General features: G+C 31.1%; 1 protein-coding gene and 1 pseudogene across 1 annotated transcript; both read left to right on the top strand.

Moving 5' to 3' along the window:
• Positions 1-242: 242 nt before the first annotated feature.
• LOC145297061 (protein FAM200A-like) lies at positions 243-1,757 on the top strand. The gene is made up of 2 exons (XM_080143288.1): positions 243-626; positions 1,734-1,757. Exons 1-2 carry the CDS (start codon positions 243-245, stop codon positions 1,755-1,757), a joined length of 408 nt encoding a protein of 135 aa, XP_079999414.1.
• Positions 1,758-1,949: 192 nt separating this feature from the next.
• Positions 1,950-2,162, top strand: LOC145297176 (U2 spliceosomal RNA; annotated as a pseudogene).
• Positions 2,163-25,057: the final 22,895 nt, after the last annotated feature.

Here is a 25,057-nt window from a genome sequence, read left to right as displayed (position 1 = left end):
AATCTAACCAAGCAACTTTCGAAAGACATTTTAGAATGTGAATGTTTTTCTCTGTAGATGAATGAGTCTACTGATATGAGTGACACATCCCAGTTGTACATTTTTACTCGAATGGTGATTACTGATATGAGCACAAAAGAGCAGCTGTTAACAATCTTGCTCATGAAAAAAAACACACACGAGAAAACATATTTCTGTCCTTTAAAAACTTCATTGATAATATTCAGTTTCCAATGTACAAAATGGTGTCCATCAGCACTGACGGAGCGCATGCGTTAGTTGATCACCTGAATGGGTTTATTGCCGAGAGCGGGAAGGACGATTCTTTTCCAGACTTCCTTAATTACCACTGCCTAATACACCAACAAACTTTATGCTCTAAAATGTTCATCATGAAAGAAATAATGTACGCAGCAATTAGGAATGCCTGTTATATTCGCACTAAATCGCTTCAAATACGGCTATTCAGTTCACATCTGAATAACATTGATGATGACCACTCTGAGATATTGTTGCACATTGATGTCAGATGCCTTAGCCGAGGAAAATTCCTACAAAGATTTCGAGATCTCTGTCCCGATATCAAGGTTTTCTTCCGAGAAGCCAAAAATGCAGAATATAAGCAAGTAAGTGACGATCGGTGGCTGCTAGACTTGGCATTTTTAACCTTAATCTAGAGCTGCAAGGAAAAGACAAAACTGTGATTAATATGATAAGCTCAGTTTAATACTTTCAAGCGAAAAATGCATCATCTCTCCTCTAATGAGTTCATCGCCATGATTTAGCAAACTTCCCAAATCATCAGAGCTGAAGATACAGTGAAAGCATCTTGTGTGCATCTTGATATAGTGTGCGTTACACAAATCAAGTTGACAATTGTCTGTACGAGTTTGATAAATAATTTCAGGACTTTGCTTTACGCGAACCTATTGCTACATTCATGTGTTATCGTTTTTGGGAAGATGCTGCAGTTATTCCATTTGCATCAAAAATTGCAACACTTTTCAACCTGAACTCATCTAGAGTAGAGGATGAAATTTTGATACTACAACCAATGGAATAAAAAGCAAAAATCTTAGAGTTAAAACGAAAATCCCAACTTCCTTGCAGCGGTCCTGGCAATGCCTTCAATGTAATTGTTCCAACTCATGTTTCCTGTGAACGTTGGGCCAAGCAGTTTGAAAGATGTACTCTCAGATAAAGAGTCGTTGGCCATTGCTATAGGTGGGGTGGTAGAGAAGGTTTCTTGTAATTATTGAATGAAACTAGTTTAGTCTTGGCGGCATTGAACGTGACCATCCATTTTTGTCCTCATTCCACTACAGATTGGAGGTCATCCTCTAGTGCTTCTGCCATTTCTTTAGATATGTGTCCATTTGTTTTCCTGTCGTGTCTGTTATAGAGTGTGGTGTCATCGGCATATATACCCATCTGTGGTAAGCGGGGTCAAGGGTCAAAACATTATTATTGTTATTGTTATTATTATTAATTGATTTGACCGACGGATGGTCGCTGGATCAGTTATTATGATTAGAAGAATAAACAATTAAATTGGGGAAGAGATGGTTGACGTGTGAATCTCAAAAGGAATGTGAAAATAGAAAATATATGTGAACATTATTTTGGGTTTTTAAATAAACAAATAACTAGTTGTGGACATTAGGTTTGTCTGAGATGTTTTGTCGATCATGTTCGTTTCATTCTAAAATTTTGATATAAATTTTTTAATTCAGATGAGACGAAAGGAAACGAATTAATTCTACTGGTAATGAGTTCGTCACCATGATTTAGCAAACTTCCAAAACCTCACATCCGCTGAAGATGCAGTGAAAGTCATGTCTGCATTTTGATATAGTGTGCCTTACTCAAATCAGATTGACAATTGTGCGAGTTTGATAAAAGATTTCAAAACTTTGCTTTACTCGAACCTTTTGTTACATTCATGTGCTATCTTTTCTTGGCCTTTTGGTCAAGATCAAAGTGTAGTATCTGTTCCGGCAGATGCTGCACTTGAGATAATTTGTACCAGTCAATGGAGGGGAAACCCTCTATACTGGAACAATTATTATTTTTGGTAACCAGAGTGACCCCTTTTAGGGGAGCTGGTTTTTACCTCACATTAAAAACGGCCTTGTGCCTAATTTGCTCAGTGGGGGAGCAAATAAATACCATCTGTTCCGGCAGATACTGCAAGCAAATACCATATGTGGGGGAAACCCTATATACCTGACCTTTAACCAGCTCCCATTTCCCACCTCTCGGGAGCTGGTCCCCTTTTTCCCTTCCCCCTCCCTTCATTCCTCACATTAAAAATTGGCCTTGTGCCTAATTTGCTCGGTGGGGGAGCAAATAAATACCATCTGTTCCGGCAGATACTGCAAGCTATGACTAGCTATGACTAGCAAAGACCAGATGTGGGGGCAACCCCACATGCCTGACCTTTAACCAGCTCCCATTTCCCACCTCTCGGGAGCTGGTCCCCTTTTTCCCTTCCCCCTCCCTTCACTCCTCACATTAAAAATTGGCCTTGTGCCTAATTTGCACGGTGGGGGAGCAAATAAATACCATCTGTTCTTCAGATGCTGCACTTCATTTTCTTGTTCTCTTTTGGTGGAGAAGAAATCCTTCACGACTGAGACAATTTTTATTTTTGTACCTTTTCTCCACGTTAAATAGGTACATTCATGTGTTACCGTTTTGGGGAAGATGGCGGGGTTATTCCACTTGCATCAAAAATTGCAGCACTTTTCCACCTGAACTCATCTAGAGTAGAGGATGAAATTTTGATACTACAATCTGACATTGAGCTGAAGTCTAGAACACATGGACAGTTTGGGAGCTAATTTACAAATGAAAAAAATATTCTAATGTGAGAAAATGTGTAACTCCATTGACTACATTATTTGGTTCCACTTATCAATGGGAGTCAGTCTTTCCCACATGAAGATTATTAAATCCAAGTACCGTTTTCCCATAGCTGATGATCGTTTAGAAATATGTTTGAGGCTGGATGTCAGTAGATACATTTGCATCCCTGGCAAATTCACTTCAGTGCAATTCATCAGAATAAGACAATGTCAAAAAATACACAATGTTGTATTGAACAATTCGTTTCATATAATTTTGCAAGGTACGTCAACATTTATGGGTCTTAAAAACATTTCAATATATTTTTAAATAAATGCATTATAAATTTAAATTAGTTAACTTCTACTTGGTAGATCATTTTGACTTGGTCATTTTCGAAGTAGTTCTTGAATTGCAAAAGTGTGCGCACCCCTGTTCTAAAGAGACCTCACGTCTACATTGCATTTTTTTAAATTCACCAGCTGTAACAATCAGGCTTTAGTAGTGTCTATTCTAATTCCTATTGTAGCTGTTATTATAAAAAAATTCCCAGTCATCTCATAAGATGTATAGCAATAACCTACTAAATTTTAAAGAGTCTACGACAATTTTAAATACCTGTACAAAAAAGTCTGGAAACTTATTGAAGGCAACTCGTATGTTTAAAAAGGTAATTCGAAATTCAATAGAGCGTATATCTCCACTATGGCTGTACATCCCTTTTTTAATTCAGCCAACTATAATCCGATATCAAACGCCCTGCCTTTGTATGAAGGCAAATATATCTAAACTCATCAAGATGTTTTGAAAATTAAAAAAAAAAAATCAGTTGAAAGTAACTGTAGGTTTACGTCAACGATGACGAACGTTGGTAAGTGTGTATACTCCTGTTCGACGCCGTCAATCGAGTCGCTCGTTGCCAGGGGCAAAAGAAAAGACTCTACGTTTGCAATCCGGCATGCTTCGTCTGGTCGGTTCAGGAACGAATAGGAAAGAGGAAAAAGGAGAGTGGGAGGAAGAGACGCCGGAGAGAGGCGCGCCTTGTGATTTATGCGAAACAGTAACAGGGCTTACAGCCTCGAGGCTGTCTGCGGACGGTATGTGCCGGGACTGGCTAGTATGTACTGTCGTTGGACCAGACGATTTTCCATCCCCAACCACGGCGCGCCACACGAAAACAAGGTTTGCTAACCCCAATAGATCAAAAACACCGATAGACGTGAGAAGATGACAGAGCAGCGAATGCTCAGATCAATAAGTAAGAACAAATAAAAGTATTTTGTACGCTTCGAATTAGTTTTCTCTCTCTCTCTCTCTCTCTCTCTCTCTCTCTCTCTCTCTCTCTCTCTCTCCTCTCTCTCTCTCTCTCTATCTCTCTCTCTCTCTCTCTATCTCTCTCTCTCACTCACTATCTATTTATCTATCTACCTCTCTCTCTTTCTCTCTCGCTCTTACTCTATCTATCTATCCATCTATCTATCCGTCTACCTATCTCGCTACCTCATAGATCAGTGAGTAAGATAGCCGATCAATTGGATGGTTGTAGGTTCAATTCTTAGCTTTTAAAAACTAGTAAAACGAAATTAATTTATCGTTATCTGTATTGAAGAGGAAGGATCGGGATTTCAATCGCATATAAACATTAAAAACCCGCCGAATATATGTCAACCTATGTCACGGTAACATATATTGAGCGGATTTTTAACAGTATTTTATCCAGTTTTTATTTATAACACCTTTTCCCAAACTCACCGTGTTAAAGACAGAGTCAGACGCCATCTTGAATTTTCGAATACATCGGTAAACACTGTATGTTTTTCGAGCTGAATAAACATGTTACATTGAATAAAAACACGAAAAATATATCCAGTTTGGTAGAAAAGTAACTTATCTTGCTTTTGATAACATTATTTGTTATATATTTGTTTTTTGACAACTTTTTCGAATCTATGTGTACAGTAATACAGACCCAAACGAATAAAATGGACGAAATTTTATTTGAACGCCACAAAATAACCAAAACATAAAATGATGAGAATATTACAATGGCGTCGCATATATATGAAATGGCGTCGCATATATATGGAATGGCGTCGCATATATATGGAATGGCGTCGCATATATATGAAATGGCGTCGCATATATATGAAAAACAGGTTTTATAAAACATTAAAAATACAGGGAAAACTTAGTACAAATATGCATTATATGTATATTATATAAAGTTTTTGTTCAATCGTTATTTAAGTGAAATATAACAGTAAAAATCTTTGGCTTGAAATATGATGAAAAAGACATATATGCATATGTATATCCAGAAAAAAAAATTTAGCAGACAACACCTAAAACAACTAACTTCCGGTTTGATATGGAACCCGTTAACTAACAGAATTTCCTTTAATATTAATTTTCAGTATCGTAATTTTTAGCATGAAAAAAGTAATATTTAAATTATTTTTATTAAATTCACTTTACTCTAGGAAATATCAATTTTTAATTCTTTAAACCGAGCTTTTTTTTTAATTTTAATTAAATTAATTTTATCGCAAACTTATTTTCCATACAAAATAACTTATTTTTAGTCCATACAAACATTTTGTATGGACTAAAAATAAGTTATTTTTTAGTTAAGTCGCATTTTTATTTAATATTAACAGATTGGTAAAATATGCACAAAGAAATTTAATTAACTCTTAAATCATAATTGTTTCAGTTACTTTATTTAGAAATTATATTTTGGTTCTGCAAAAAGAAACGAATAACTCTACGATTTTCATCAGCGACGTGCGAAAAGATTACTGCGCCACTGGCCTTCCGTCTTAATCTTGTGTTGTGGTATTTTTCATGTCGTAGATGAAATCATGGTTAGTTTTCCCCATAGGCTTCAGTCCACTGTTAGTCCAATTCCTCTGAAGACACCACATGATTTTGAACTTGGCAGAATACATGGAATGGGTTATCATTAACTTCCCCAGCGCAGTGGCATCTGACTCTCCTGTTTACACCTTGTTCTTAGATCATCCGCATAGCTGCAGTCGAATAACCTAACTTTTAATACCATTGATCTGCTAGAGATTTATTCTCCTCCATGGCCATCCAACGTCCTGCTGCCGATGTCATCAGAGTTACCTCCCCCTAGATGCATATCTTAACTAAGATTAGGAGTGCATCTCTCCCAGTGAATTAATGCGCCTCCAGATACCAACCTGGAAATTTCTTATGACTCCGCGCGGTACATACAACGCCTAGCCTTCCCAAATGGTCATCCATCTAGTACTAGCCAGACTCATTGTTGTTTAATTTCGGTGATCTGGCGGGAACCAGTGTGACAACGAGATTGAAACACGTAGCACTGAATAAACTACAAAATCTCTTTTACAACAAAATAACGGAAGGTTTATTACTGCGGTCAAAAGTTGGACTGTGTCTGAGTGCAAAAAAAAAACAAAGGATTAGAAAGTTTTTTGAGTATGGAGTAGTTCTTAAGGGTGTCAGCTAGCACTATCTTCAGCGAAAATTGTCTGTGCTAGAATGTCCAGTGGACAGGGAGAGAAGAAAAAAAGAGAAAGGCCTGTCTTTGTTGCTTACCCAGTTTTTTTTAAGAGACAGATGAAATCAATGCGCTCTGCTAGTTAATTGGTCAGTGTGTGGCCAAATCGCATTGATTCGCGAGAGAAAAATCTTTATTTCTTGTGACTGCTATAACTTTCTAAACTCATTTTCTGATGCTCTTAACAATCTGTGCTTACTTACTTAATTGATTGATGCTTTTAATAATACTTGCTTATTTAATTAATTGAAGCTCTCAATAATCTAAACTAATTTAATTGAATTACTGATGTCTTCAATAACTTTTTCTAATTTAATTAATTAATTGATGCTCACAATACTATGTGATAATTTAATTACTTAATTGATGCCCTTAATAATATTTGCTAATATAATTACTAAATTGATGCCTTCAATAGTGTTAGCTAATTGAGTTGATTAGTTGACGCCTTCAAAAATATGAGCTAATGTAATTGAATTACTGATGTCTTCAATGATATTTGTTAATTTAATTGATTTATTGATATCTCCAATTAATAATCTCCTTTAATAATCTTTATTAACTAAATTGATTAATTTATATCTCCAATAATTATTGCTAATTTAATTGATTAATTGATGCCTCCAATTATTTTTACTAATTAAATTGATGAATTGATGTCTTAAATAATCTTTACTAAATTAATTGATTAATTGATACCTTTCGATAATCATTAATTGATTAATTTATGTCTTAAATGATCGTTGCTAACTAAATTGAATTACTGGTGTAGGCAATCACGTTTGCTAATTTAATTGATTAATTGATGCCCTTAAAAATCTGTTCTAATTTAATTGATTTATGCCCTTAAAAATTTGTTCTAATTTATTTGATTGATGCCCTTAATAATCTGTTCTAATTTAATTGATTTATGCCCTTAAAAATCTTTTCTAATTTAATTGATTTATGCCCTTAAAAATCTGTTCTAATTTAATTGATTTATGCCCTTAAAAATGTGTTCTAATTTAATTGATTTATGCCCTTAAAAATCTTTTCTAATTTAATTGATTTATGCCCTTAAAAATCTTTTCTAATTTAATTGATTTATGCCCTTAAAAATCTGTTCTAATTTAATTGATTTATGCCCTTAAAAATCTGTTCTAATTTAATTGATTTATGCCCTTTATAATCTTTTCTAATTTAATTGATTTATGCCTTAATAATCTGTTCTAATTCATATTGATTTATGCCTTAATAATCTGTTCTAATTCATATTGATTTATGCCTTAATAATCTGTTCTAATTCATATTGATTTATGCCTTAATAATCTGTTCTAATTTAATTGATGAATACATATCTTGAATACTTTTAGCTTATTGGTTTGAATGATTAATGCCCTTAATAATGTTAATTAATTTAATTAAATAATTGATGTTTTCAACAATCTTTGCTAATTTAATTTAGTAATTGATGCCCTTAATAACAGTTGCTAATTGTATCGGTTAATTGATGTTCTCAATAATTTCAGCGTATTTTTTTTATTAATTGATATCCCCAATAATCATATCTAGTGTAATTGATTATTGTATGCCATCAATAATCTTTGCTAATTTAATTTAATAATTGAAGCTAATTTAATTAATTTTTTTTCTTTAATAATATTTTCTAATGCAATTGAATAATTGATGTCCTCAATAATTTTTGCTAATTTAAGTGATTAGTTAATGTCTCAATAATATTATATAATTTAAATGATTAATTAATGTCCTCAATAATCTTTGTAAATTTAATGTATTAGTTGTTGCCCTCAATAATTCTTGCTAGTTTTATTACAAAACAGTCGCAGACGATCTTCTGTGATCCGATTCTTGACGCTGATCTTAAAGGGGAAGAGATTATATACGTGTGTATGTTGATCGTGTCAGCTGAACAACAATCGCTATTATCTCTAAGTCAACGCAGCTGACAATAGCAAGGTGCAAAACGACGAATCTTTCTTATTTTTATCGTTCCCCGTTCATTATAAAACGACATTCAAGCTGGAAAAAAACAACGTAAAACGTGTCTCTCTGTGATTTCACGCGTTGAAAAGCATGAACAAAAACAAAAAGACAAAACAAAGAATTTCCAAAGAATTAACTGATTTCTCTCAACGGAAACGGATCAAGACAGTAGACATAAAGAATTCTCTTGCATATTTTACACTTGACAACAAACCAAAATGTGGTCAAGAAACAAAATAAAAAAATTGTCAATAAACTTATTATGTCTATAAACTTATTATGTCTATAAACTTATTATGTCTATAATTTATTAAGTCTATAAATTTATTATATCAATAAACTTATTATGTCTATCAATTTATTATGTCTAAACATTTATTATGTCTGTAAATTTATTATGTCTATAAACTTATTATGTCTATAAATTTATTATGTCTGTAATTTATAATGTCTATAAATTTATTATATCTATAAACTTATTATGTCTATACATTTATTATGTCTGTAAATTTATTGTCTATAAATTTATTACGTCTATAAATTTATTAAGTCTATAAACTTATTATGTCTATAAACTTATTATGTCTTTAACTTTATTATGTCTATACATTTATTATCTCTGTAAATTTATTAATGCTATAAATTTATAAGGTCTATGAATTTATTAGGTCTATGAATTTATTATGTCTATAAACTTATTATGTCTATAAACTTATGTCTATGAATTTATTATGTCTATAAACTTATAATGTCCATAAATTTATTATGTCTATGAATTTATTATGTCTATAAATTTATTATGTCTATAAACTCATTATGTCTATAAATTTATTATGTCTATGAATTTATTATGTTTATAAACTCATTATGTCTATAAATTTATCATGTCTATGAATTTATTATGTTTATAAACTTATTATGTCAATAAACTTATGTCTATGAATTTATTATGTCTATAAACTTATAATGTCCATAAATTTATTATGCCTATAAATTTATTATGTCTATAAATTTATTATGTCTATAAACTCATTATGTCTATAAATTTATCATGTCTATGAATTTATTATGTTTATAAGCTTATTATGTCTATAAACTTATTATATCTATAAACTTATATCGCTATAAACTTATTATATCTATAAACTGATGTTATCGCTATAAACTTATTATATATATAAACTGATGTTTATAAACTTATTATGTCTATAAATGTATTATGTTTATAAATTTATTATGTCTATAAACTTATTATGTCTATAAACTTATTATGTCTATAAACTTTTTATGTGTTTAAATTTATGATGTTTATAAACTTATTATGTCAATAAATGTATTATGTCTATAAATGTATTCTGTCTATAAATTTATTATGTCTATAAATTTATTATGTCTATAAATTTATTATGTCTATAAATTTATTATGTCTATAAACTTATTTTGTCTATAGGCTTATTATCTCTATGAACTTATTATGTCTGTAATTTATTATGTCTATAAATTTATTATGTCTATGAATTTATTATGTCTATAAATTTATTATGTCTATGAATTTATTATATCTATAAATTTATTATGTCTATAAATTTATTGTCTATAAATTTATTATGACTATAAACTTATTATGTCTATAAATTTATTATGTCTATAAATTTATTATGACTATAATTTATTATGTCTATGAATTTATTATGTCTATAAATTTTTTATGTCTATAAATTTATTATGACAATAAACTTATTATGTCTATAAATTTATTATGTCTATAAATTTACTATGTCTATACATGTATTATGTCTGTAAATTTGTTATGTCTATAAACTTATAATGTCTATGAATTTATTATGCCAATAAATTTATTATGTCTATAAATTTATTATGACTATAAACTTATGTCTATAAATTTATTATTTCTATAAACTTATTATGTCTATAAACTTATGATGTCTATAAATTTATTGTCTTTAAACTTATTATGTCTATAAACTTATTATGTCTATAAACTTATTATGTCTATTAACTGATGTCTATAGACTTATTTTGTCTATGAATCTATTATGTCTGTAAACTTATTATGTCTATAAACTTATTATGTCTATAAACTTATTATGTCTATAAACTTATTATTATATAAATTTATTATGTCTATAAACTTATTTTGTCTATAAACTTATTATCTCTATGAACTTATAATGTCTATGAACTTATTATGTCTATAAACTTATTATGTCTATAAATTTATTATGTCAGTAAACTTATTATGTCTATAAACTTATTATGTCTATAAACTTATTGTGTCTATAAACTTATTATTATATAAATTTATTATGTCTATAAACTTATTTTGTCTATAAACTTATTATCTCTATGAACTTATAATGTCTATGAACTTATTATGTCTATAAACTTATTATATCTGTAATAAATTTATAGACAATAAATAAATTAAAAAATAAATAAATAAATAATTTGTAAATAAAAAATAAATAATTCATCATGATCTATCATTTATCTATGAATTTAATATGTCTATAAACTTATTATGTCTATAAACTTATTATGTCTATAAATTTATTATGTCTGTAAACTTATGTCTATAAACTTATGATGTATATAAACTTATGTTTATAATCTTATTATGTTTATAAACTTATTATATCTATAAACTTATTATGTCTATAAACCTATTATCTGTTTAAATTTATTATGTCTATAAACTTATTATCTATAAATTTATCATGTCTATAAACTTATTATATCTTAAAATTTATCATGTCTATACATTTATTATGTCTGTAAGTTTATTATATCTATAAACTTATTATGTCTATACATTTATTCTGTCTATAAAGTTATTATGTCTATAAAGTTATAATGTCTATAAATTTATTAGGTCTATAAATTTATTGTCTATAAACTTATTATGTCTTTAAATTTATCATGTCTATAAAGTTATTATGTCTATAAACTTATTATGTCTGTAAATTTATTATGTCTATAAATTTATTTTCTATAAACTTATTATGTCTTTAAATTTATTATGTCTATAAACTTATTATGTCTATAAATTTATTATGTCTATAAACTTATTATATCTTTAAATTTATTATGTCTATGAATTTAATATGTCTATAAACTTATTATTCTATAAATTTATTGTCTGTAAACTTATTATGTCTATAAACTTATTATGTCTATAAACTCATTATGTTTATAAACTTATGATTTCTATAAACTTATGTCTATAAACTTATTATGTGTTTAAATTTATGATGTCTATAAACTTATTATGTGTTTAAATTTATGATGTCTATAAACTTATTATATCTATAAATTTATTATGTCTATAAACTTATTATGTATATAAACTTATTATGTCTATAAACTTATTATGTCTATAAACACACGACGGTAATTACCCATGTTCTATAAACTCTGGTGTTTTGACTTCTTTACTCCTCGAAAACCTCATCATCCTTTACAGACCTCCTACCTTCCTTGAATCTCTTATGCCACTCAAAAACTGATGCTCGATTCATGCAAGATTATCCAAAAGCTGTCTGAAGTATTCCATACGTTTCTGTGGCATTTATTTTCCAAGTTTAAAACAGTATTTTATTGCATATCGTTCTTCTAATGTGTCCTCACGCCCAGATTGCATTTACGAAATTCACCAGCTGTGAAAATTAGGTTTTAGTAGGGTGTATTCGAATTGCTTCTGTGGATGTTCATTTGAACCTGAAACCATAAAAATTTGTCAAGCATCTCATAAAATGTATAGTAATAGCTAGGGCTATGACAACAGCATATTCTTTTCATTGTTTTTATTCTCGGGTATATATCCGACACAGAAACAATTAATCAACCGATGATCGCATCACTCTACAAAAATATATAAGATATCAATGGATATATACCTGAGAATCAAAACAAGGTAAAGAATATGCTGTTGTCATAGCCCTAGTAATAACAGTGAATTTTCAAGAGTCAATTTAAAATGCCTGTACAAAAAAGTCTGCAAGCTTATTTGTATTTTTACGTTTGCGAAAATATATGCGAATATTACATTCGTTTTTACGGTAATCCGACCCTTTCATCACAAAAAAGGTAACTGTATAATTAGAACTTTAAAAAGAATCAGAATCGGTAAGTGTATCGAAATCGGGAATTTAGAAGAGAATGATTATTTGTAGTGGGATCAGTAAAAATATTGGAATCGCCTCACCGCTAATTTATATCTATAATGAAATAGAAAGCGCGGTAAAGAGTGATGAAGACGGGGGGTAGAGGAGATGGTATTAATGCTTTAGCAAGAGGAAATACAAGAAATTGTCCAAGAGAAACTCTTCGGAATATCCGTTTATCATGCCGATGATCTAATTTGAAAAGTGAATAATTTAATAAGGCAGCCAGTGTTTTCGTATTCCCCCCCCCCTATTCTTTTTCGTTTTCTTCTTATTTGCCATGATAGATCCGTTATCGTTTACCCATGCTCCTCATCCACCATATTCACCCTCCACCGTTTCTCCCCCCCCCACCTCCCTCTCTCTCTCTCTCTCTCTCTCTCTCTCTCTCTCTCTCTCTCTCTCTCTCTCTCTCTCTCTCTCGTTGGCAGTTCTTCATTCATTCGAATGCGTTGATGGACGCCGCGCGTTCTGACCACAGCGTTCGCGATAAGCAAACCACGACACCTACCGGTGGACGCTGGATATTCAATGGCGCATCAGCCGTGTCTCGTACACGAGTTGACAGCTACAGCTGCGCACCTGCGCCGCTCGTGCTCGCCGGCATCAAAATAACGCGCACATGACAAATAAGATCTCTCCTCCTTCTCCCTTCCTCTTTTTTCTGCTCTTCTTTTTTTTCTAATCGTTCCATCTATCTATCTATCTATCTGCCTATCTATATCTATCTATCTACCTATCTATATCTATCTATCTACCTATCTATATCTATCTATCTACCTTCTTCTTCATCTCCTTTTTCTTCTTTTCTTCTTCATTTCTGTCTTCTTTTTCTGTTTTCTTTTTTCTTTTCCTCCTCCTTTTCTATCTATTGACTTGTTTTCCTCGCCCTTAAATACATAAATAGATAGATAGATAGATAGACAGACAGACCGACAAACAAACAGAGACAGAGAGATGTAGATAGATAGAGAAAGGGAGATGGATATATATATATATATATATATATATATATATATATATATATATATATATTAAGTAATGTGATTGATAATTTAAATAATTAAAATCACAATAAGCAAGAGGTAATATATTTTGGTTCCACATCTGGCCTACTAAAACATAGAATTTCAACGCACAAGCATTCTTTTAAAAATAACTCTCTGTCAAACCAAACTACTCTATCCAACTATATTTGGCAACTAAAAAATAGCAATATTTCTTTCAACTTAAAATGGCGAATAATTGAGACTTGCAAGTCATATAAACCAGGAGATAAATTTTGTGCACTATGTACAAAAGAGACCCTAAAAATTTTAAAATATGAAGATACAAAAAATACAACCACACTATTAAATTCAAGACAGGAGCTAATATTTACATGCAGTCATAAACGTTGGTTTAAATTTAATAAATATAAACCACCTTAAATCATTAAAAAATTACTTATTAGTAAAAATGGATTACAATAGTTTTTTTTTTAAATAAATTAAGTTACACTAATTATCCCCCTTACACCCTTTAAATAAAAAAGTAAAGAAAATATGACAATTATCTCCCCTTACAAAATGTAATTACACAAACAACATTCGAAATATAAACCGTAGCGTCTTTAAATCAAAAGTACGCTAACGGAAATAATTTATTGCACGGGCGTCCCCCCCCCCTTTTAAAATTCATCATTCAATATAGCAAACATCTAAATGAGTATTTTAATCATAGTTCCTGATTTCAAAAAGCGAAAAATTAAAAGGTAATTTCTCTATGTATATGTATATATGTGTGTCTTTTTTTTTCATATATATGCATGTATATATTTGAAATGTGGTACTTAAAGCAAACTTATAATTTAAATTCAAATCTATATTTTAATCTATTTCTTTTCTATCTCTAACCCATATTAATTTTCTTATAAATTTTAACTCCAGACCTTTTATTTCAATTTTTTTCAGATACATCTGCCTTACTTTTAATGTTAGGTTTATTTATGGTGTCTTTTAAATTTAATAAAAACCCTTCAAAATTTGCCGACGAGGAGACCTTGCTTATTAAAAAACTATATGTAATTATTGTACGTAACTTGATGTCTACCACAATAAAAAGCATTGTTTTCCGAAACGATCGTACAGATAATTGATTTTGTTGTTGTTCCTTGTTATGAAACGGATTTTTAATTTAATTATAATTTGATTTTTGAATTTTAAATTATCAATCACATTACTTAATATTGAATTAGCTCTAGGATATTTACCTATCGAGCTTATTATATATCTAAATTACAACGAGCACTTTCTCTTTCCTGTATTTTAATTAAACTAGTAATTTCACTGTTACATTAAAATACACTCAGCTCTTTAGACTATTGTTCTAATCTCCTTTAAATTATATATATATATATATATATATATATATAATATAAATCTGAATGTGTGTGTGTGTGTGTGTGTGTGTGTGTGTGTGTGTGTGTGTGTGTGTGTGTGTGTGTGTGTGTGTGGTCACGAATAGGCTACTATATGGTCGATTATTTAAAAACTGATTACATATAATGATAGAAGATGTATCGAGACACAGGAATCGGTATGTTTGATATGGCAGAACGGTGGTTCATTAAAATTGTGGGGTCAGCGTTCGCGCCTGGTCCACAAAGTATGGAAATAAAACATTTAAAAATTAAACAAAAAAACGTTTACAAGTGTTTTTGATATAGATGTACATAAGAATAGTTTGATAAATATGTTTTAACTTAAATAGGGATGATATAATAAAATTATGGGGTCTGCGTTCGCTTCTGGCCTCCATAGAATGGAAATAGGCACACACTTTAATAAAGACTTTTCATATCTATCTGCGTAAGTATACTTTGATAATTATGTTTCAGTTTAAAGAAATATGGTATAATAAAATTATGGAGTGTTCGTTCGCACCTGACCTCCATAGAATGGAAATATGTTACAAAGTTTAACAAGGTTTTTTAATATAGATCCACAGAATATTGTGATAAGTGTTTCAGTGTATGGTATAATAAATTATGGGGTTTATCTTGATGGGGTTCATAATATTTTTCTTTGGTTTGGATACCCCAAATTTGAAGCTATCTCTTTACAACCCTTCCTTTTCATAACCTATCATACTTTCGTAAATCAGACTCCATTTTCTGTAGGCTGTTTTTGAACCCAGTCAACGACGGGTACTTTATGCTTGTATATATATATATATATATATATATATATATATATATATATATATATATATATATATATATATATATAAGAGAGAGAGAGAGTAAAAAGATAAAGAATAAGATGAATTCTTTAAGAGGAGGTTGATCAGGATAATGCAAAGTTCAACAAATTGATTTTTAGCTTATATAGAATACCAATAAAATAAGAAAATGACAGTATAAAAATGTATACAGATGTATATAGATGTATATAGATTTATCCGTTTATTAAATAAGGGTGTTACATCAATTGGGGTGTAGGATAGTTAAAGCTCTTTATAACATGATATTTCGAAGCCTAATGCTTCTCATCAGAAGAGGGAAGACGATGTTAGGTAAGATGATACGGATGTGACGTCTAGCGATAGTTACATTAGGAGCGAAATAATTGTGCAGAGAGAGGGGATATGTAAAATATTGAAACTGTTTGGGAAGAGAATGTGAGAACTAAAGTGATCTCTGTGATATAGGATGAATATAGATTTTACTATAAAATGAAGGTAAATGTATACCACGTATGCCATGATGGGTCCAATATATGTGTACCTATGCGCATCCATACTCTCGGGAAGAATATAGGAAATGTGATTGAAAGAGGATGTTTATTTAATCATGTGTATTAATGGTTTGGTTGGTTGGTTGTTTTTGTTTTACGGCATATCAACCCTTTTCGGGTTATTTAATGCCGAATCCAAAGATTTTGAAGACAAAATTTTTAATAGAATATATTTGTTGTTTTCAAGTCGGTTTCTATTTAACCCATAGTTGAAACCCTAACAGGTACTACCACTCCGGGTCAGAGTGGACCTGGGAGCAACGGTAATTAAAGGGTGGCTCCACACTCCCCAAAGCCCGCAAGCTGGGGCCTCACCACTGGATATAGTTTAAGGTCATATCCAGGACCGAAAGTTCAGGGATACTAGATAGAAGATGGATAAAATGAAAAAAAATTTTTAACATTTTCTTTAATTAACCATGGAATTTTCCTGAAAGTAGTTGGATCCATAGAAATTACACAAGATTTCACATTTGTTTATTACAAGATTTATAAAAAAGACAAATTGACAATGAAAATATCTGGAAATTGTCTTAGTAATTTATATTATGATATATTTTTCTTTATTTATTTATAACTGCATCTTTTTTATTGTTTTACTATTAAGTGCTTCTGTGCAGTAGAAGTCAGCTAAAATTTGTTGAAAACATTTTTCATAGGATCTAGAACATTGTTGATTAGACGATGTTACAGTTCTATTAAAAAATTTTTTTTTTTCCTGGTCAGGAGCTGCTAAAAACAGCCTATCCTGCCTTGACAGAGTACAAAACAGACTTCGTGGCTTAGTGGTGGATGCCCTTTTCTCTTCCCTGCAACCTCTCTCCCACAGGAGAAACGTTGCGAGCCTGTCTTTGTTTTATCTTTACTTCCATGGCAAGTGCTCGTCTGAGCTCCAATCTCTGCCCCCCCCATGCCAATCTTTCACAAAAAACACCCATCTAGCTGAAACCACTGTCAAAAATTTTCTCCATCTAGAACATTGTTGATAAGACGATGTTACAGTTCTATTTAAAAAAAATTTTTTTTTTTTTTAACAAATGGTTTATAACTATGGAAGGGGTTTACTTGAAATGGGGGGGGGTTATGCTAGGTTCGTATATATTAGTATTAGGGTGTATCGAAATTACAACTTATTATTTAAATGAAGTGTAAATTATGAGAAATAATGAATATAAGTTGATTTCTATTTAACCCATAGTTGGAACCCTAACAGGTACTACCACTCCGGGTCAGAGTGGACCTGGGAGCAATGGTAATTAAAGGGTGGCTCCACACTCCCCAAAGCCCGCAAGCTGGGGCCTCACCACTGGATATAGTTTAAGGTCATATCCAGGACCGTATTAATGGTTTATAACTATGGAAGGGGTTTACTTGAAATAGGGGGGGATTATGCTAGGTTCGTATATATTAGTATTAGGGGGTATCGAAATTACAACTTATTATTTAAATGAAGTGTAAATTATGAGAAATAATGAATATAATAAAATAATGAAGGAAAAAGATGAATTATAAAATGATAAAATATAAAAAATACAAATGGATAAAATAGACAGGAATAAATAGTAGAATAAAGGAATAAAAATACAAAGGAATATGGGTTTTTAAAAAAAGTAACATAAAATAAATACAAAAAATTAAAATGTATAAGTGGTACGAAATTATTACATATAAACGAATAAAAGATGAGTATTAAAACAAATATTTAAAAAGAATTAAAATAAGTATTAAAAATAAGTATTAAAATAAATATTAAAATAAGTATTAAAAATAAGTGTTAAAATAAATATTAAAATAAGTATTAACATAAGTATAAAAAATAAGTATTAAAATAAGTATTAAAAATACGTATTAAAATAAGTATTAAAATAAGTATTAAAAATAAGTATTAAAATAAGTATTAAAATAAGTATTGAAATATGTATTAAAATAAGTATTTAAAATAAGTATTAAAATAAGTATTAAAATAATATATAAAGAAGTATTTAATTAAGTATTAAAAATAAGAATTAAAATAAGTATTAAAAATAAGTATTAAAAATAAGTATTAAAAATAAGTATTAAAGATAAGTATTAAAAATAAGTATTAAAGATAAGTATTAAAAATAAGTATTAAAATAAGTATTAAAATAATATATAAAGAAGTATTTAATTAAGTATTAAAAATAAGAATTAAAATAAGTATTAAAAATAAGTATTAAAATAAGTATTAAAAATAAGAATTAAAATAAGTATTAAAATAAGTATTAAAATAAGTATTAAAAATAAGTATTAAAATAAGTATTAAAAATAAGTATTAAAATAAGTATTAAAATAAGTATTAAAAATAAGTATTAAAATAAGTATTAAAAATAAGAATTAAAATAAGTATTAAAAATAAGTATTAAAATAAGTATTAAAAATTAGTATTAAAAATACGTATTAAAATAAGTATCAAAATAAATATTAAAATAGGTATTAAAATAAGTATTAAAAATAAGAATTGAAATAAGTATTAAAAATAAGTATTAAAAATAAGTATTAAAAATAAGTATTAAAAAAAAGTATAAAAATAAGTATTAAAAATAAGCATTAAAATAAGTATTAAAATAATGTAAACAGAAGTATTAAATTAAGAATGGATGTCCGGTGATTCCGACCCTTTATTTCCTTTCCCCCCCCCCTCTTTCTCTCTCTCTCTCTCTCTCTCTTTCTCTCTCTCTCTCTCTCTCTCTCTCACTGTATGCATCGGCGTGAAGTAAAGCATTTCCGATTTATTCTTTCAAGTTTTTGAATGCTTCCACATTCGCGATTTGAAACGAGACGTTGATGGTTAAGGGTTAAATCTAATCTGAAACCTTGGATCGCCCTCTCGAATAAAGACGTTGATGGTTAAAGGTTCTTTAAGTGGTTGTAAATCGCTGTCCATCGGGTTTGAATAATGGGATATAGTGTGAACGAGAATGCTAACTGAGGTCACCAATGTTCTTGAAAGTGAGATTATGTAATTTAGCGGCTTCTGGTTCCATCCTGTTTTTCATGCATTACGAGACATCATACCCGTACGTGTATAAAAGGTTGATATAATGGAACCCATTATCTGAATTGTTATCCACCCGTTAAGACGATATTACACCCTTAACACGTGACAGCAATGTTCATGCATCGACGTATTGTGTGAATCGCTAAAGCTAGCTGAGAAAAAACATCAGCATATCGTATGAGTCCAAAGAGTCTATTGTTGCCATTGGTATCCCCGATATTTTTTCCAGTCAGAATTCTTTCTAGTAAGATATTGGGTACTGTCGGAAAGGACCACGTTGCCAACATAATAAGTGAAAGTGATCTTTGTGGAACGAACTGGTTTCGAACATGGGACACTCAGTACGTCAGTCCGTGCCGTTAACCACTTGGCCATCGTCACCGTCCAAGAAACGATTAAGAAAGTGACACTTGCTAACAACATTAAGCGCCGCCGTTATAAATATGACGCCGAACACACATAAAAAGGCGTTTTTGTTTGTTTTTTTTTGTTTGTTTGTTTGTTTGTTTGATTTTTTGTTTGTTTGCTTGTTTGTTTGATTTTTGTTTGTTTGTTTGTTTGTTTGATTTTTTTGTTTGTTTGTTTGTTTGTTTGTTTGATTTTTTGTTTTTCTTTACTCATATTAACCCCCAACCAAGACACAGCGTCACTGTAAAGTAAGGGGGTTACTATTTGGGACCATATCTACAAGGGAATTATGTAGGGAGTTGAGCTGCGAGATGCTTGTTCGCATTACATTTAAACTTCTGCGTGTCAGCACCGTTTGGGAAGCAAGAAACCGAGAAGGAACTCCAAAGTCGAGCAATTCGAGGGAAGAAACTGTTTAAGTAAAAGCTTTTACCGCTTTTAGAGATCTCTATCGTGAAGGGATGGAATTTTGCTGCTTGACGAGTTAGTCGTGATTAATTATATCGAGGGGACACGAGCGCTTCGAGTTCGTCAGAGCACATTCCATTAAAATACTTGTCAAATAGGATCAGGGATGCAACATTGCGGCGATGGGACAAGGGTTGGAGTTTAGTTGACAGTGCGGGACCTGTTAGGTTAGAAACTCTTTTCTGGACCCTGTCTAAGAACGAGAGACTAGTGGTAGATACGCCAGCCAAAATATGACAACAATACTTCATGCATGAGCGTTAAGAAGGACGAGCATAAAGCACTAGAATACATGATTAAATAATGATAATATAATTTATAAAACTCACTACGGTTGTCTGTCTCCATTTTTCAAAGTGCATCTCCTCTGGGACGCAAGGTCACATGGCGGCGCAAAGTGGGTCAAATGATTTCAATTTTCGTGGACCCTTGTTTATATATATATATATATATATATATATATATATATATATATATATATATTTGTAGTCATCGACATACAGTCCTGTTTCGTTGTATCACAACTCATCAGTGCCGCTAGACTAGCATCTCTCCCGAGCCAAGGATTGAACCGTCGTGTTGACGGTCGGCAGTTCTCCCACTCCGCCACAGAAGGACGCCCGCAAATAACTCGTCGGAATGTCTATTTAAATAGACATCCGCCACCACTCTTACAGTGCTCAAACCGCCTGTTTGTAAACAAACAAACAACGAGCTTCGCATTTTTCAGCCAATTAAGTAGCGGGTGAGATTATTTACGACAGTGCTCTACCCAAAGAGGGGGGCTTAATGCTACGAATGCAAGAACGTTTTGTGGGCCCCGTTCTGATGCCGGAACGGGGTCCACAAAAAGTTCTCGCAATTGTAACATTCTATGTGTTGAATCTATGCTCCAACTTCTACGTACTCCACCAGGATAAAGCTCCCTTAAAACTCTGTTCCGTCTGCCTGCTTCCCACCGGACTACAACATGGATGTGTTCAAGTCCAACGTTAACAAATTCCTAATGAACCGCCCCCTTAAGTAAACACTTCATCAAATCTCCACACTAACGTAATGTACTTGCAATAACCCTTATCCCTGAGTGGCTTCCGGGCCTTGATAAGTGGTGATCACTGTGTAAAAAAAAAAAAAACTTCAAATACGCATATCTGATTTGAATGAAATTTATATCATTTGCATAAACACGTAATTCAGATATTTTTTCTAATATCCAATATTTCAGAAAATATTCTCTCTCTCTTTCTCTCTCTCTCTCTTTCTCTCTCTCTCTATCTCTCTCTCTCTCTCTCTCTATCTATCTATCTATCTATCTCTAGCTCTCTATCTAACAATTAGGGGACAAACCGAGAGGTGTGCGTAATAAATAACAAAGAAAAATGCTACACTACCGTATCCCACCCCTACCCCAAAAATCGGAGTAGTTACTGTGGGGTGGATAATATAATGATGAACGAACATATACTGCACCCCAAGGCAATTCATAGGAGGAATACATCATGAATACAGACCAGATACTACACTCACCTCGAAAAGAAGATAATGACTATAAATATGATTTCGTGAAAATAGAACCGACACTACATTATCTTCAAATGACAAAATAATATTGACACAGCATTGTCACACCAAATAGACAAAGAAAAATGCTTAAGAAACATTAGAAGAATAGTAAGTAAAAAAAATGAAAAATTCACTTTAAAGCTAATAATCAGATACTCTCCCTCCCAATAAAAGAAATAAACATCCGACACCACGTTAGAATATTCTCAAGCCCCTATCATCATCTTTTTATCTTCTTCTCCTCTCTCTCTCTCTCTCTCTCTCTCTCTCTCTCTCTCTCTCTCTCTCTCTCTCTCTCTCTCTTGCATAATTTGATTGCAGAAATTCCCCTCTGGACCAAATTATGGTAGGTTTGCAATAACAGATGCCACATACCAATTTATTATGTCTAAACTTTTACCCACCATCTTAAGTAACTTTTGAACGCCGTTACAGACACATTTATTAATTATAATAAAATCCTATTTTACTTCCCACCAGCGGCATCATTACGACTGCCAAAATCTATAGACAAAGTAGTTCGTATTTTCCCCTCTACCTGAAAAGTCCTCCCACTCTCCCACTAAGGATCAATTAAATACATAACCATTATAACTATATTGACCTGACACCCTTATTAACTGGATTAAACAATAAGACACCTACAACTACCATTGCATATTCAAAAATAATGATTTCTCCCAATAACATCCCGCCTATTCCCATTGGATGCGATCATGAAATTCTATTATTCTTAATTGTACACAAACATACAAAAAAAACGAACCTGGAAATCCTTAGTCAATATGGTCGATCAATCGCCACGCATTATTTAAAATCATTTATACTTTACTATCGTCGCTTTCCTTTATTTTACAGACTGCTGTTTACAAAAATTAACCATAACATTTTGGATTGATATTATTTACACATTGTTACATTAAAAAACGTCGCAGCTTTGTTTATATCATATCCGGTTTCCGCGTCCTAAATTAACCGATGCTAAAATTAACTGATTTCTTTTGAAATTATTTGCACTATCCTTTATTTTACAGACTGATGTTTACAAAAATTAACTATAACATTTAGTTAAAAGTTACACATGCCATTACGCATTATTTGGATTAAAATTATTTTAATTATAACGTTCTACTAAATTGAACATGTACTTTGTTACCACCACTAAGAAAAATATTGCGACAATATTTTTCTCGGTGATGGTCACAAGGTTCGTGTTCAATTCAGTAGAACGTTATAATTAAAAACTGATCACCGACGAAAAAAGTCATAAATTTTTTTTTTTCTTACATGAAAGTTAACTTTGTTATCGATGAGATCAACGTAAAAAATGTAAATTGTAGCATTTACGGGGGGGTATTTTCATAAACGTCTCTCTCTTAATAAAAGAGCATCTCTTAATAAAAGAGAATCTCTTAATAAAAGTAGTAGCCCCCTACATCAAAGTGGCACCAAGCCTATCTTGGGGTGATTAGGCAGACAAATATATTATTTTTCACTTTCAAAATCATAACAACTATTTCTTTTTATATAAAACACATTTTCACATGAATTACGCCCAGCCTGACTTACGTCCAAATAAATTATCATTTCATTACTTTTCATTCATTTGTCTACATTTACACCAGTTTTTTTTTTTACTTCCTTTGTCTGTCAAATAATTTACGCCGCTAAAGTACAAATTTCCCCTTTATTACATTGCCTACGGATATACTTATTTGTCATGTGCTCTTTTTTTTTTACTATAGTTGTTTTGGTTTATTTCTATTTTTTTTAGGACTCTTTTTTCCACACTGCTAAGACATTAACTTTTTTATGTACTCTTTGTTTTTTACCTAACCACTATTTCCTTTAAACTTTAGACTATGCTGAATAAGACAATCTATTTTAGCTTTGGTGAAGACAAGTAGTTTTCGAGATATAATGCCATGCATTATGCACTGTAATTCACTGTAATGCACGCGCGATAAAAGTGTACTTCTCTTCGCACGATACTGCCACCCACCCCCAATTATTTTTTGGTTTATAGTCTTTGAAGGTGTGTGTGCTGACAACATATATAAAGGTTAAACTTGGGGCAAATACTTGGACAGTCCTACGCCTAATAAAATAGGTATCTATTCCGAACGCCATTCTTACCATGGCGAGCTTAGTCGTGTCTATTCCATACGACGTTCTTAACATGAGGAGGTGAAGGATGTCTATTCCGAAACCCGTTCTAAACATTAGGGCGTTGGGAATTGGCCACCAACAATAACCGCAGTTTATTTTTTTACGAGGAGAGGACTTGCTGCTTTCACCGGGCAACGCCGATTCACGGATCCTGCTAGTATATATATATATATATATATATATATATATATATATATATATATATATATATATATATATATATATATATTGGAAATATACGTTGCAATTAAGCTACATAGAATTTTTTGCATTTCATCTTCGAGAGGATTCGTTAGACAATTGTATGGAATCGGCGTTGCTTCGTGTTTTTACATATTCCCGTATTACTGGGTTAGCTAATCAGCCAATCAGATTCTCTGTCATTCACACACCCATTTATTGTTTGCCAAGCTGAAAAGAAAAAGACAAGAATATATATTAAATGGAAATTATTCATAAACAAGGAAATGACAATTATGAACATTCCAAAAAATAATAATTCTTATAAACATTAAAAAAAAAATAATTTAAAACGGCAAAAAAGCCTCGAGGCACACAAATATAACAAGAAAATTATCGATAGACATTTGTTTGCTGAAGCTGTACGTCTTGCAAATATTAAACATTAAATAAGGGAGGCATTAAAATGCGCTGTTTAATATATTGTTCGATGACATGTTAAAACCATTAAGAATAATATTTCATCTCCTGAAATCATATTAAACATTAATTTTATTCTCTAACGTCCGCTTTGTTAAAATAATATCATACATTTATTATAGAAGCGTCAATCACAATTGTTCGTGGACACAGAACATATTTAATAGACGATTCATCTAATAGCGAAATCTAATTTATAAAACTCACCATGCCTGCGTGTCTGTCTGTTTTTTTGTTTGTTTGTTTGTTTTCGAAGCACATCTCCTTCGAGACGAAAGGTCGTAGAGCGGCGTGAGACGGGTTAAATGATTGCATTTTTTGTGGATCATTCTTTTATACATTTTAAGCAAGTAAAAATAGCTGCTAAGGAGTCAAAATTAAAAAAGAAAAAAATTGAAACTTTAAACTGATCGTCTACACATGCGCACAT

Source organism: Euprymna scolopes, chromosome 17, assembly GCF_053919585.1.
Source record: "Euprymna scolopes isolate OS-2025 chromosome 17, ASM5391958v1, whole genome shotgun sequence".
NCBI classification, from domain to species: domain Eukaryota; kingdom Metazoa; phylum Mollusca; class Cephalopoda; order Sepiida; family Sepiolidae; genus Euprymna; species Euprymna scolopes.
The sequence above is the reverse complement of the archived record's forward strand: the minus strand, read 5'-3'. Positions and strand labels throughout refer to the sequence as shown.